This window comes from Phodopus roborovskii, unplaced genomic scaffold, assembly GCF_943737965.1.
Source record: "Phodopus roborovskii unplaced genomic scaffold, PHOROB, whole genome shotgun sequence".
NCBI classification, from domain to species: domain Eukaryota; kingdom Metazoa; phylum Chordata; class Mammalia; order Rodentia; family Cricetidae; genus Phodopus; species Phodopus roborovskii.
The window spans coordinates 5,381,285-5,397,574 of record NW_026125506.1 but is presented as its reverse complement, the minus strand read 5'-3'; the positions used below and the strand labels follow the sequence as shown (position 1 = coordinate 5,397,574).

General features: G+C 51.7%; 1 protein-coding gene across 1 annotated transcript in view; it reads left to right on the top strand.

Moving 5' to 3' along the window:
* The window catches only part of Ccdc60 (coiled-coil domain containing 60), a 123,739-nt gene that overhangs the window by 65,284 nt on the left and 42,165 nt on the right, over positions 1–16,290 (top strand). Inside the window, exon 4 of the mRNA XM_051176369.1 lies at positions 15,185–15,355. Coding sequence (XP_051032326.1) covers positions 15,185–15,355 — 171 coding nt within the window. The remainder of the gene's footprint in view (positions 1–15,184; positions 15,356–16,290) is intronic.

Below are 16,290 nucleotides of genomic sequence, written 5' to 3'. Positions count from 1 at the left end.
AAGGAGGTTCAGAACTTGTAATGGCAGTTGCTTAGAAACCAGAGCCACAGTGGGGCTTCAGCTGCCTTCCAGCAATCACCCTAATTGGGATGCGTATAGAACTGTTTGTTGACGCTCGGCAGGTTTTTTCTTCTTCTTCCAGAAGAGATTCCAGGTCTTCTTGTACAAATGCTGACTCACATTAATTAAGGAGTAGTCCCGGGCAGGGGCACCTGTTAATCTGATAGAGAAGTGTGTTGGGTGGAAGAAGGGGATAGAAAAAGGGGAGGGGAGGGGATCAGAAGGGAGGGCAGGGGAGGGGAGGGGAGGGGAGGGGAGGGGAGGTTGCATTGATGGTCAGCATCCTCCTCCAATAACAGAACCATAAAAGTTTCTACCACTACGATCATTATGGAATGTTTCTAGGGACTATGGTATCTTTGGGGGCAGAGGTGTGTGTGTGTGTGTGTGTGTGTGTGTGTGTGTGTGTGTGTGTGTGTTAAGTCAGGTCACAAAGCTAGAAACACCCATACCCATGTGATCCTGTAACAAAGCAGAGTATGACACAGCACAATGCATGCATGCTGTGTGTCCTGGTATTAAATACTGCAGCTCCTTTGGGGGCTTAGGCAGCACATGAAGTAGCATGGGGTCATAGGTCAGAGAGTACACCATGGTATAAAGACAAAACTTTCCCCAGTGGCATATGGAGGGTCATTCCATTTGAACATTTCTCCCAGTGAATGAAGAAAAAAATGTGCATATATATATATATATATACACACACACACACATACATAAATACATATGTGTGTATATATTTGCATATTTGTTTTTATATCTTATATATGTTTACGTGTGTATATGTGTGTGTCTATATGTATATATACATACATACATACATACAAATACATATATAGGCAGCCATTCCTCTTTATATCAGTTCCCAGCATTCCACTCCTGCACAAACAGTTCTACAGCCTGCCCCACCCAAAGAGAAAGGGAATGTGCCCAGAAATGCCCTCGCTATACGCCAGGCAAAGTCGGCGTGTGCTTAATTGGCATTATAAATTCAAGAATCCCAAGCGGCCTCGTTAGCCATGCAGCAGTGTTCTGTGGAGGGCTCCCAGCACACAGAGGAGAGCTTAGAAAATGCAGGTTCCTCAAGCGCTCATGCTAGTGCTGGGGCATGGGAAGCAAACCTGTGGCCACACAAGCCAGCTGGCAGTTCACAGGTGCACAGGTCGAGGGGCAGCTCACCCCGCCTGAGCAACTTCCAGTGAGCGTGGATGGCAGGGCTCGTTACCAAGCAAAACCTGAGGGATGAGGACAGTTCGGAAGAGCATCATAGGTGGTGTGACCAAAGCAAAGCACAGGGGTCCATACAGAAGGCATGGGGAGGGGGAGGGGCCAGGGGGAGGGGACGCTGCGCTGGGAAACACAGAGCCTGGTGCTGCTAGGGTAGCCACCCACTGGCAATGCAGAGGTTAGGAAGGTGGGGTTGAACTGCAGAATCTGGAAGACAGGGAATGCAAATGCGGGAAAGGACACTGGTCACGTCTTTCCCTGCTGAGGCAGGAGCAGCTTAAGGCACTGCAGTCCATGAGTAGGACGCACGCATACAGCGAGAATGTGAGGGAAGCGGTCACATCCAGATGGTCACGGTTTGTCCTCGATCTGGAGGAGAGACGCATGGATGCTGATGCTCAACGTGCATGTGCCCTCCTCCGTCTCTTTTCAGTCAGCCCGGGACCCCGGGCCACAGGCTGTGGTGGCCACATTCAGGGTGGGTGTCATCCTTCCCAGCCCACAGAAAGACAGGGGAGAAGACAGAGAAAGGGGGTAAGGGGGGGGGGCGGCTGTCCGAGGGAGCAGAGGTGGTGACGGCACAGAAACCTGGGTGAGGCGCTTTGGGAACCGACCCCAAGGGGACCCAGCCATCGTCATCGTGGAAGTGAGAAACACTGAGAAAGCCACACGATGGATTTTTCACAGCACACGCGCACACACGCGCGCACACACACACACACACACACACACACACGTGTTTAGGGGTGTCGCTGGTGCAAAGTAGAAAGACAAAACACCAGGAAGACAGAAAAAGACCCAAGACCACCCTGGCTACGCTCCTGCCGTTTTGAGGACTGCAGACCTAGGTAGATGGGCCACTGTGTGCAGTTCTTGAGTGGGGCCTAAGGTGGCACATGATGCTGGGACACCAGGGGCTCCCACTCCCCTCACAGCCATCCAGGTTCTGTCTCTAGCTTGGCACAGGGTGCCTCTCCTCCCTGCGCTTTTGAAAACCAGAGTCTTCCTCAAAGACTCAGCTCAGCTTCTGATTTGGGTCGGGAACAGCAACCCCCAGTGTCAGGGTGGGAGCATGGGGAGGGAGGGGGAGGGGGATGTGAAAGGAAGGGAGGGCAGAGTCCAGGCTTAGACGCCACCATCTACAGTGGACCCCTTTGCATCTTTCCTGCGGGGTGGAGGGAATGTGCAGGGGGAGGGGGAGGGGGAGGGGAGGGAATGAATCTCACTCAGCGCCAGGCGGGATGCAGGCAAATGGCAGGCTGCTAGGACATGTTTACTTAGTGTCGGTATATTTGTAAAGGGGGAAAGATTCCTGTGATCCGATCCTCCGTAGAGAAAGCCGGGTGCCTCGTGTAAACCAGTGAATCACGGGAAGTGTGGCCAGAGGTGCTGGCCGCTAATGATGGCAATAGATAATAACAGACCTGTCGATACTCAGCCTTGGGGCTACGATCGAATGAAATATAAAACAGACCATCAACAGGGGATGAAACTGTCGACCTAACCTCCCTTTGCTTTCTTCACTTAGTAAATTGGCTGTTTTATTCACTGGTGATGAAAATAAGATGAGGGCCCCCACTACGCACCAAACAGTGCGGGGAAGAGAGTGAGTGAGGAGTCTCGTGTGCCTGCGTGTGTGCGTGCGTCTCCCAGCAGTTTCCAGAGGCTGGGGGTGCTGTTTCCCATAGGCATTCACATTTTGCACCTTATTTTGCCCACCCCCTTCCCGTCAGCACTTGCCTCCCGCATGATGAGTAGGCTCGCTGAGGGCCTGGGGGCCTCGGGCCAACCCCTCCTCTTTCTAAAGCTGAGAGTTGTGCACTGGGTTCGTCTGGGTTTTTTGTTGTTGTTTTGTTTTGTTGTTTTAATCCTTCCAGTGTGCACCCCATCATCACTTCTTATCTTTCACGAGTCAGATAAGATAATGCAGTCTTGTAGGACCACTGAGAGACACCAGGCTTGGAGCCAATACAGGTGCTGCCCCTACCCCAGCGGGCGACCCTGCCAAAAAAAAAAACCGTGCACCACCACCACTAGTAGCAGCCTAGAACGCTGCCCTGAGACACGGAAGGGCTTGTAGCCTTTTCTCCACAGCTACTGCTGAATCACAATTACTCACAGCCTCGTGGTGATGTGTGTGACGCTGCCCGTGGTGGGTGGTGCTGATGGTGGAGGTGGTGATGTGTGAGGGTGATGATGACGCTGGTGGTGCTGATGATGGAGACAGTGATGCATGCGTGTGATGATGGTGGTGATGGAGCTGAAGATGCAGATGGTGATGTGTGTGATGATGGTGGTGGCCGTGATGTATGCAGTGGTGGTGGTGTAGAGATGGTGGTGGTCATGGTTACGTATCCCCAGTTGACAAAGTAGAGTGATCAGTTATGTTTTTATCACACAGCCAGTTGTTAGTAATTATAACTATAGCCTGGACACCCCAGTCCAGCCTCCCCTGAGTATATGCTGCCTCTTCGCACGCCCTTGGGTTTGGTAGTGGCTGACCTTCAGGTAAGGTTCATGTGACCTGGGGACTGCTGTTCAGTGAACATGAGTTTTGTGCTGTCATTGACCAGAGACAGAGACTCAAATTCCCCTTAATTTTGAGGGGTTTTGCTTTGTGAAGATGTGTGTGTGTGTGTGTGTGTGGTGTGTGTATGTGTGAGTGTGTGTGTGTGTGTGTGTGATGTGTGTGTGTGATGTGTGTGTGATATGTGGGTGTGTGTGTGTATGTGTGTGTGTGTATGTGTGTGTGTATGTGTGTGTGTGTGTATGTGTGTGTGTGTGTATGTGTGTGTGTGTGTATGTATGTGTGTGTGTGTGTATGTGTGTGTGAATGTATGCCACAAGTGTATGGGTGCCTGTGGAGGCCAGAAGAGAATGTCAGATCCCCACACATGGGTGCTGGGAATTGAACCTGGGTCCTCTGCAAGAGCAGCAGGCCACTCTTAACCACTGAGCCACCCTTCCAGGCTCTAACTTGCACCTTTGTCCTAGTTCTATTTAAAGGACTCCTACAGTCCTTTAACAAACTAGCTTACAAACAACATCGCCATCGGCCTCTTTAGCCCTGCACCCACATTTGCCAGGAGGCTTCAATCTTTATCATGTTGACACGTCTGTGTGTGGGTGTTGGGATCACAGTAACTTCCTCATCCCTGACTTGTATCCATCCCTCCTAGTCACCTTCATGCTTTCCAACTTTCCTGTTGCGTGTCTGTGTACGTGTGTATATGTGTATATGTGTAGGTGTGTGTGTGTGTATACATGTAGGTGTATATGCATATGTATGTGTGTGTATATTTGTATGTGTATGTGTGTAGTGTGTGTGCATATATTTGAGATGTGTATGTGTGTATGTATGTGTATGTGTGTCTGTGGGCACAAATGTGTGCAGGTAGCCACAACAGCTATTTGTGCGTTCACAATTGCAATGGCCATGTCCTATCCATAAGGCAGCAATTTCCTGGACTCTCCTCCATCCTGCAGCTATTAGCATCTCTCCACCCCTCTTCCACAGGGTTCCCAGGCCCCCAGTGAAGGACCAGGAAACACTTGTAGGGGACTAAATGCACCATCAGCTATGAGCTCCCCTTACAGGGATTCCCTGACCTGTGAACCCAGGCTAAGCCAGTAGGTTTGACTGACACTCGCTGATCAGTGGGGCCTCTTGTGAAACTCCCACCCGGCACTGGCGTGAGCTTTTCAGGCTCTTTTTTCCACCATTTCACCCTTCATTTTTTTTTCCTCCCACATCTCACTCTTCCTGTATTTTCTTTAGTGACAATCAGAGATAGAGATTAAATTAAAACCTAGAAAAGAAAGCCACTTAAAATAATTAGAAGGCGTCCGCACACAGCTCCTCCCTCAGCAGAGTGGAGGATAATTCCCCGGCCCCTTAGTTTAATAAATCTCATCACTACTAGAGAGCCAAGCTTTCGTTCCCACCAGCGCTCCGCACGGCAGACTCGCGGACCTTTGTGGATTGCCTCATAATGCAATTCACCAAATCCCAAAATAATTGTGGTCTAATTAGACGGTTGTTGCCATCACTCCTGGAAGACAACCGCCAAAGCTTGCCACTCAGAACCAGTGCCTCTTGCCAGAAACCTTGTGGGGCTTGGAGTCTAATCACCACCCTGGCTACAAACAAGCCAAGAGTCACAACAGCGTCCAGGGCATCAGTGACTGTGCCGGTCGGCCGGCCGGCCGGTGACGAATAACGACGGAGAAGACAAAAAGCTGGTGTTGTCAATCAGAGACCCCCAGTGTGCCAGCAATTGCTCCTCACATACAATTTCCAGCAGCACCCTAGGATGGTTTGTTGACTGAATGTTTGACCAAAATTAGCTTAGAGGAGGAAAGATATTTTAGTGTATGTGTGTGTGTGTGTGTGTGTGTGTGTGTGTGTTCATGTGCACTTGTGGTGCATTCCATGTAAGTGCACATGCATGAGGAGGTCAAAGGTCAATGTTGGTTGTCTTCCTTGGTCTCTCTCTACCTTATTTATTCAGTCTCTCTCTCCCTCTCTCCTTCCCCTCTCTCTCTCTCTCTCTGTCTCCCTCTCCCTCTCTCTGGACCTGGAGCTCACCAATTTGGACAGAATAGCTGACCAGCAAGTCTGATAGGGTTCCCAGCTGCCTTTGCTACGCCTGGCTTTGGCTTTTTACATAGTTGCCAGGGATTCACGCAGTGCACAGACACATATACATTCAGGCAGAACACCCGTCCACATAAAAAAATTTCAAGTTTTTAATCAAGAATAAAAATCAAATGGCCCTACCTCCTGGAAGTAAGCAGGCCATCGACGTCCACTGTGGTGAGTGCAGGACTGGAGAGGAAACGGGAGAACGGGGCACTGGGGGTTCTCTGTACTCAGCATGGAGGTGATGAGGGCGGAAGGGAGGACAGTGTTGAGCGGCGGAGTCAGGAAAAAAACCAATAGAAATCAGCCAAGGGAAGGCAGAGATGGAGGCTGTGCTGCAGAGAGGGGTGAGCACAGCCAGAGGAGAGACAGATGCCCTGGAGAGCTTGGGCGTGCGGCTAGAGGCCAAGTCTCAGAGGCCTGCCTCGGGTGAGGAAATGTGACGTCATCCCGAGACCATCGGGCGGTCACTGTGTGACCTGGAGATCTTTGGCCACGGTGGCTAGACCTGTGCCTTGGAAAGAGCTGTGCCAGGCATGTGGCATGCACCTGGAATCCCAGGACTTTGGAGGCCGAGGCAGGAGAAGTCTAGGGTCTGAGGTCAACCTGGGATACACAGGAAGATCCTATCTCAAATGGAAAAAAAGCAAAACAGAGAGAGAGAGAGAGAGAGAGAGAGAGAGAGAGCCCTGCAGCCCCATGGAGAGAAGGCTGGGAAGATAAAGAGCGAACGAGACTCCAAATGATCGCTCTTGGCTGGAGTGGCATCAGCCACGTGAAGCAGGTGCAGTGACATCAAGAGCTGACGTCACCGTGGCTGGGGTTTGGATATGATGCCGTGGTGACACGGAAGCTAGGCATGTCATAAGGCAGCATCCCCCATGTGCTGTGTCAGCTTGTCTGGTGTCCTCATGTGTCTGCACCCTTGGAACTGACCCCCTCTGGCCATGTCTACCGGGTCAGCCTGCAACTCTACCCAGTGACCTCACGCGCTAGGGAAGGGAGAGTTCCTCGGAGACCCATCCAGCTTCAGACCCAACTTCAGACGCCAGTGTTGTTCGGGCGACTCTCTAGAGAGGCCCAGACCCACACTTGGGTGTGTACTGTCCCCTCTTCTCTGTCTGTCTCTGTCCCTCCCCACGCCTGCCCGCCTCCCTCTATTCCTCTTTTCTTCTCTCCCTTCTTCCCTCTCCGCCTCTGTTAACTCTACGTCAAAACCTTTTCAATAGACTCCAGCTTTCCCTCCACTAAATTCTTTCTATGGCAAAGCCAAGACTCTGTGCTCAGGAGACCCCTGAAAAAGCCACAGGCACCCGATGGGGTATGTCCTTCTGCGTGTATGTACGTTTCTCTTACTGGTTGATGAATAAAACACCGATCGGCCAGTAGCGGCGGGGCTACCAGATGAGAATTCTGGGGAGAGGAATCAGAAAGTGTGCCATCGGGGAGATACCATTTAGTCGCAGAAGGAGTAACAGGTTCGGGCATTCTCTGGTAAGATAAGGCCATGTAGAAACACATAATTAGTAGTTATGGTTAATAATTAAGAGAGAGCTAGCCAAATAAGAAGCCCGAGCCATCGGCCACACAGTTTACAATTAACGTAAGCCTCTGTGTGTTCCTTTGGGGCTGAAGGGCAGCCTGAAGGGCAGCAGGACCAGGCAGAATGAAACTCCGCCTACAGGGGGCAGCAGCCTCCTGCCCCTCCATCCCAGCCTCTGACCCCACCAACCCAGCAGCAGTCCTCAAGGCCCAGAAGCGCTGCCTGCCCAGACCTAAGAACCACCCCACATACTTCACAGAGGAGCTGAAGAGAGCAACCCGAAGCTATGATGACGTGACCTGTCTTCCACCAGGTACCCAGTCACGGGCCCTGGCCCCATTCTTTGATCCAAGGAAGGAGATCCAGGAAATCCGTCCTGGACGTAGATCTGAGAGGGGAAGTCTCTCGCACTCACACACATACTCACACACACACACACACTCACACACACACACACACCGTGGTTGACACACTCACACACGCACGCACTCACTCACACACGCATGCACACACTCACACACTCACTCACACACTCACTCACGCACACTCACACACACTCACACACACACACACACACACACACACACTGTGGTTGGGTTTGGAAATCAGCAAATGGCCCAGGGACAGCTCTGCTTTGACTTAAGAAGGGGCTGCAGCCAGCACTCAGATCTGCTTTTAATCAATTGGCTGTTCACACAGTACTCTACCAGGGCGACCCTTTGTGTCCCTAGCTGACCTCTGTCTGAGCAATCTTGTCCTAGCAAGAAGAGGAAAACCCTCCCTTGCAAACCACTGGGGCACAGGAGAGGGCTTTAATCGGAACCCTGACAAAGATGTTAACTCGGGAGAGGCCTAGCGCAGACGGTCCTTTTGTCTGAAAGGCAGTTCGAGCTCTGTTGTGATTACAGTTGAGTGAGGTTCAATTACTGTAATAAATATATCCCAAATTTCATCTCAATTGCATTTGCATTTTAATGAATGATTCTCACCTTCTTGTCAATTTGGCAGCCAGACTGGATTTATTAAGTTATTGTATAAACAGGGCATTCTAATGCAGGGAATTTAAATGTAAAATATATGCTCTGATGTATCCGAACCAGGGCTGCGTTATTAATTTGCCCCATCGAGCTTGCCTGAACAGTCAAGAATCAGGGGATGGTATTTCAGATCCTTCCCACTCTCCATCACGCCTGTCCTGCCCTCCTCAGAGATCAGTATGTCTGGGTGGGCTGACAGGGCAAGGCGTAAACCGGCCAGACGAAGTGGGCTCCCTACACTTCCACCCTCCACACACCGGGAATACACTGATTTATCTGCTATTATGTGCAAACAGTAAAATTTGTTAAGTGAAAATTTCCCGCGTAAGCAATAACCCACTGCAAGAGCAGGACACCCCCGCAATCCAATGGCCAGGAGCGTTTGTCCATCTTAACGTCATTCCGCCTCCCCCATCGTGGTACTCCGGGCTTTATAGCTTCATATTTCTTGTAGGCAGAGACAGGAAATATGAGTGAAAACCGGCCGGGTGCGGAACCATAACACCATTAAAAGTTGTTTCTTCCCCGCCCCCCTTTGGAGGTGCATTTGGGTTGTTAGTTCTCAACACAGTGACCCAGTTAGTCCTCCTCCCTCTGTAACAGAGAACTGGACACACTGGTTCCCATCACCAGCTGTCTCCAGCGCCCTGAAAATTCTCGAGAGAGCCCATGCTTATGGGTGCTGCCCAGTCCTGGCTTCTTCAGTGTGTGACTTGAGTCAGACACACAAAAAGGAAAAAATATCGCATCACACCACCTCTATGCGGAATCCAAAGGGAAATGGGGTGGGTATGATAGGATGGGGTGCTGTGAGGAACAAGGAGAGAGAGAAAAGGCTTAGAAGCTTGTAAAAGGCGGCCTATCCAGAAGCAGACTGGGAGGGGCTAGGGAGTTAATGTGCGGGATAAAGACTGTAGTTAATTTACAGAAGCAAAAACACCCCGCAGCAGGGACTGAAGAAATGCAGGGAAATTCGGTGTTTCTGGGGCCAGGGGCTGATACAGGTCACAGAAGGCTTATTACAAGCAGAGTGCCCTCACTGGGTGGGACTGTCCAACCCAAGGACTCAGAAAGAACTCCGGAGATGCCTGATGACCAGCTTGTGTCGAAATCTTACTTTGCAAACTTGAGCGAGGAGAGCAGGTGTCATTGAGTCAGACCGCTGTCTTTGGGAGAGACAAAAGGAGGAGGCTGGACCAGCGTTTCTAAAGTTGCAAGGTGTTAGCTGATCTCCCAGGGATGTGTCTAAAACTCAAGCGCTACTGTTGTGTTGCCGAGACCTGGCATGTGGAAGAGGCTGATCCCAGCACAGCAGACCAGCAAAGCAGGCTGTGTTTAACCTTCAAGGACCCATCCCTAGTGACCCACACTCCTGCCAGCTGGGCCTCCTCACCTTATGAGCCTTCTAGAACTTTCCAAAATAGTGCAGCCAACTTGGGATCTAGCATTCAAGACACCAGCGCAAGGGGCACGGTGGTGATTCAAACTGTGATGAAGTCTTCCATCCTAACTAGTTCACGGGATCTGCTACGGGAACACTCTGTGGATCAAAAAAACAAAAAAGAAAAAAGAAAAGAAAAGAAAAAAGAAACCCCAAACAGCAGCATTTGCAGTGGGTAGAGCTGCTTAAAACCAAGCAGCCGTGGGCTGGCGACACAGCTTAGTTGGCAAGGTGTGGCCTAGTGTGAACAAAGCCCTGGGCCATCCCCGGATAAAACAGGGCATGGTGGGGTGTGTGCTAGCGCAGCATTCAAGAGGTAGAGGAAGGAGGGTCAGAGGTTCCAGGCCATCCTCAGCTACATAGCAAGTTCAAGACCATCCTGAAACACCTGAGGCTCTGCCTCAAAAACAAAGCAACCAACAGAAATTAATAGCCTTGCTGTGTGCAACCCAGCTGTTGGCTAACCATAACACCACGGGGTGGGGGAATCTTTATCCTACAAAACTGTTAATTATTTTGCTTTCCACATTTTTTTATGGTCTGGGTCCTGACATGTCTTATCATATCTAAAAAGCATACTTTCCCACATTTTAACACCCAGAACATGGAGTCATTATATAATCATATTAAATTCAATTGAGATGTTTCCCTTTTTCGCAATAAGATGACGTTTCATTTTTACAGTGGGTGCCGCATTAATCAGCCATTTTCACCCTGGGGCCGTGTGACAAGCTGCCTCACCAAAATTCAGTAACTTTAATACATGATGTGTTGTAAGATGTCGGTTGTCTGGGGCCAGGTGATCTCGGCTGGGGTTCCTGGGCTCCTGTACGCATGCCGCCCTCCTTTCTTACTCTTCTGGGTCTAGTGAGATGACTGTAGCTGCCTGGCTTCTCACAGACCCGGTGAGAAAACCCATTTCTCATGCCCAAATGCCTGATGCACAGGCCAAGGATTCCCCACTGGGAAATGCACCCCAGCCCCCAAATCACAGGGCGGGCCACAGGGCGGGCGGAGGAGAGAGGGAGCATTTGCTGAGCTATGGCCTGGTCAGCCACAGATGGCGGAACATGACCCCAAGGGAGGGAGGCTTTAGCATTAGGGATTGAAAGGGAGGGAGGAAGGGAAGAAAGGAGAGAGAGTAAAAGGGAAGGAGGGAAGGAGGGAGGGACAGAGGGAGGGAGGGGGAGGGAAGGAGGGAGGGAGGAAGGGAGGGAGGGAGGGAGAGAGGGAGAGAAGTTGGGTCATCCCTTTAGGCAAAGGGTCTTTAATAGCCTGGCTACAGAAGAGGTGTGAAGCAGAGAATTTCAGGCTTCAGAGACAAAGTGAGCCTTTCTTCTTCAAGGCTCCTGGAGGAAGGAGAGGTCCTGCATGCAGAGAAAGCAGGCTTGGTTCATGCGTGACCTGTGTTACATGACCGTTACGGGAGCACAGCTTTTGACTAAGTAGCAGGGATCACAGGGACACTGGGTATGGGTGTGGGTCTTGGATACTGTGTGTGCAAAGTCACGTTACCCTGGTAATGAGTAGGCGGGTGGGGCGGATGTTGATCCAACCCTGCTCGCTCTCAGCCAGCCCTGTCTACTTGAGGTCTGGTTACTTTGAAGGCCTGGGTTTCCTCACAATGTCTTCTCTTGTACTTTTCACTACCCGGAGACACTCCTCACACACTTACCTCCCCCCCCCCCACACACACACCATTTTCTCACCTGCCAATCACACTGGCCTCTCTGGACCATAACAAGCATCCTTCCCCATGACTGGTCCTATGTCATAGGTGTTAGACTAAACTCTTTACATCCAGGGGCTCACTTAATCCCCCCCCACCCTTGGGGCATGAACTAATAAATGCCTGTCCTATTTGACGCTGAAGAAGTTCAAGCTGACCTGTTTCATTAGGCAGCTGTGGTGGCCAAGTCTGAAACACCAGCACGTGAGAGGTGTATGCAGTCAGATCCCAAGATGGAGGGGCCAACCCAGCTCACACTTGGAGATGTTTTCAAATTAACGCGTACACATGTGTCTGTTGCTGTCTTCCCCTGTGGCTGTAATGAAATACTCTAACCAAAGCAACTCAAGGGACAGGGGATTGATGTCAGCTCACGATTTCAAGCTATAGTCCATTGAAGCGGGGACATTATGGTGATGGGGCTTCAGCTGGCCACACCACGCCCTCAGCCAGGAAGATGACAGCTTGGCTGTTTGCACCATACATGCCAGCCCTGAGCTGGACTTCTCCACTTTCATGCAGCACAGGACGCGACCCATGAAATGATCTCACCCGCCGTCAAGATGGCTCATCTCACCTCAGTTAACATGATCAGGATAATTCCACACAGGCACGCCCAGAGGGCCAGCTCCCAGGCCATTCCACAATGTCAAGTTAACAATGTAACTAAGCATCGGGCTTGATATTTATCATTACCCAGGGGAGCTGGAGGGGACGGCGTTGGGTGAAGTGGGTCAGGCACGGGACGGCACATGCGTCGTGCCGTAAAATAAGCAGGAGCTAAAACTGTCAGTGTCACAGAAGTAGGGTAGAGGGTGGCGGTTACTCGCGGCTGGGAAGGAGAGAGGGAGCTGGAGAAAGGGTGGCCAAAGGGACTTCGGGTGCTCTACAGCACTGAGGGCTGCAGCTCACTGACACCCGGTAACCGAGTGTCTGAAAACAGAGGATGGGGAGAACTGGCATATTCCCAACACAGAAACTCAGCAGAATTGGGGCGATTTTCATGCCACTTACCCCGAATGATCATGACCCTCTCACAGTCATACAGAGATAACCACACCGCACCCCCAAAACACGTGCAGCCATCATGTCAATTAAAAATGAATGCAAACGCTATTTGGAAACCTACCCAAGGGGTGGGGAGAGAACTCAGGAGGTCCGATCTCCTGCTGCATGGGCATGATGGCCCCAGCTAAAACCCTGGGACCCACGCAAGAAGCCAGGGGTGTCTCCTTCCTGCCGAGGAAGCAAGATACAAAGTGACAGAGAGCAGGACACGTGGAGTCCTCCCTCAGCCTCTGCACACAGGCACCGCACACGCGCACGCGCCCACACACACACACACACACACACACACACGCACGCACGCACACGCACGCATACGCACACACACGCATACACACACGCACGCACACGCGCACACACACACGCATACACACGCGCACGCACACACATGCACGCACCACACAAAAAAGTAGCAAACACCCCACTTGAACCTGACCCTCCCTCTGCCTTCTCATGGCACACTTCTGTCCCTCTGCCCCATCCCCACCCAGCCATGAAGACTCCGCCCATCGGCACAGGGAACCATCCTCTCGTGGGCTTATACAGAGAATACATGTCCTTTGAAAATGCAAACGGCACTGCGTGCAATAGAGAGGAAGTTGTGTCTGGTAGAGGAGACTCTGCATTGTGTAACCCTCCTGCGCCTCCTTCTCTGGCGCCTACCGCCACATCATTCCTCTCCAGTGTCAGTTAAGGGAGCTTTCCATCCTGTGAAGCAGTGAGCAAAAGGGCCCCCTCTCCCCTGTGAGTGGATTTAAAGCCAAAAACTGCTCTTCCCTGCAAATAGCTCTCATCCTACAAATAGCCTAGTAATCAGCAATCAGGAATAATGATGAGGAGGATGCAGGAAACATACAGGGAATTAAATGAGAATCTGCGAAATAAAATTAAGCATTTTTAAATGGGCCTCTGCAGTATCTGGGGAACACCTCCAAGATCGATCCCACCGTCTGAAGTTTCCAGAATAGACTGGGATGTCTGGCATCAGGGCCAGAGTCTCCCCTCCACCAACCCTGCCTGCCCTTCGCTTGGGCCCTTCCAGAAGGCACAGCAGCTGGGATTCCAGGCTGCCTTTGCTGGAGAAGGGCGGCTGAGAACTCGGTAGCGTCCTCAAGTTTCCCAGCCGCAGCCTGTCTGTGGAACCCACTAGCTTAGAAAGCCACCCACAAACGCTCAGTGGGATGTTTCCAGATTCCCAAAGCCACGCCCCCCCCCAATCCAGTCTCGCTCTCGCACACTTGAAGACTCAGCTCTGCATGTATGCTGGCCAGTTCATCCATCATCACCCCACTTCCTCCTGGTGGGCTCCTACTTAGCGGTAGGGTCACCTCCTCCAGGAGGACCCTTCTCCCAGTTTCTCTAGGTACCAGCCCTCTCCATCCCTCATGCATGCTCACAGCCTTTTGGCAATTGTGGAGAGCCTGTCCTAGAACTCTCTCTGTAGAGCAGGCTGGCCTCACATGCACAGAGATCCGCCTGCCTCTGCCTCCCGAGGGCTGGGATTACAGGCGTGTGCCACCACCACCTGGCCATCTCTGGTCTTTTTCGCGGTTCTGGAGACCTGAACTCTGGTCCTCACACGCATGTGGTGGGCGCTTCACTCACTGAGTCATCCATCTTCACTTCTCCTCACAGTATACTTTATCAGGCTCATGGTAGGAAACACACTCCATAAACACCAACCGGAAGGTAGAACATAGTTTCCCAGGGATTAAATGGCCTGCCCCGGGTCTCAGTAAAACGCAGATGCAGCACTCAAGCCGAGGGCTGTCTGACTCCTGGAAACGCACCGACGGGAGGGGAGGGAGTCTTCATCTTCATTACCTCACGTGACTGTGACAACCAGCTGACAGAGACGTGTAAGGAAGGAAAGGTCTGCTTTGGCTCGTAGTTTCAGCCCACCCTGGCGGGGATGGCTGGACAGACACACATGGTGCAGATCAGTCTCTGGTGGGAGGAGCAGGTGACGGAGGCCACTCACATCCCAGGCGAGCAAGAAGCACAGTGAGAGGAAGCAGAGCCAGGGCCTTCAACGGCCCTCCATGACCCTCTTCTGCCAAAAGTCCCACAACCCGCTCCCCTCCCCCCAAAGTAGCGCCAAGCACTCACAACAAGAGCGTGTGGGGGGGATGAGTTACACTCAATCCATTGTGTAAGGGTCCTGTCGTGGGGGCATGAGGGTGGCCTCAGAGATAGCGATCCTAAGGCTGGAGGATACTGTCCTAATATATTTAAGAGTTTGTCTTTGATGTTCCCCCTCCTCTCTCCATGCCTCTCTCCATCTGCCCATCTACTTATCCACCCCCCGCCCGCCCGCCATTCCCCATCATCTCTCTCCCTCTCACTTGATCTCCATCTCCCTAACTCCTTCTCTGCCTGCATCTGTGTCCCCCCCCTCACACGCACACGCACGCGCACACGCACACGCTTGTCTCTCCAGCTTCCTGATCCAGTGTGTGAAGATCGGCCGTGGATATTTTAACATACTGCGAGAGGAAAACGCCATGAAAAAGAGGCAACAGCAACTCCAGAAGCTAAAGGAGGAAGAGCTGAACAAATTCCAGCCAGCCAAGAAGTACTCAGACATCCACTGCAGGGACACCCTGCTGTCGTAAGTGGGCAGCATCCTCGGGGGACGCTGAGCAGTGAAGGTTCACTCGGGGTGGCTCGGCTTTCCTAGGCTAGTACCCAATCCCTTCTTCCGCCTTATCCCACCTGCCTGATCATCCTCGCTCTCTGACATTAAACGGAGCATCTTCTGTGGCACACTCCACTCTCCTACCTGATGATACTAAGGGCAACCCAGCAAATCTTGCTTGTTCCCAGATACACCTCCCCCATCTTTTCCCTATCGTCTCCGTCCCTGTCCCTGATCCCTCCCCACACCCTCTTCAACCCAAAGCTCCGCTCAGTACTCGGGTACTCATCTCCCGTTTTCAGTGCTGGTACTTCCTAGCTTTCAGCCAACAGCCTGCTGTATACCCTTTGGGTTCTCCGGACCCTCCCAGCATGCACCTGCATTTATCACTTTATCAGTACACCGCCAGCCATAGCCCCTGGTCTTACACAAAGCGAGTACACGGAAGAGTGTCTGTTTTCTGAGTAAAGCCACTTCCCTTTCCGGAAGCCGTTCTCCCAGCTGGCGAGGACCGTCCACAGACAGCTCCAGTATGAAATGCTCACATGCATAAAGCAGCAAGAGGAACCATACATAGCACCACGCACAGCATTAGTGGCAAGTATTTACTGCGCAGCATTCCTACAAACCTGGGATTTATTAGCCCAGCATGAGAGTCGTGGAAACATGAACTAAGAGATATCTGTTGGTTTCCCCAACATCACTAGTTAGAAGCATCCTCAGTCGAAAACACGGTGATACCAAAACCCCTGGGCTTCGACAACCGTCAGGGACGGGGCCCCGGGAGACTTTGCTCGTGCAGTCGGAGCACAGCACACAGACATCGGCCCATCAGAAAGTCTTGGCACCCAGCATACACCACTAGGGCAGTACTGTATCTTCTTTTTTAAAAGCATCTTTAGGCATTT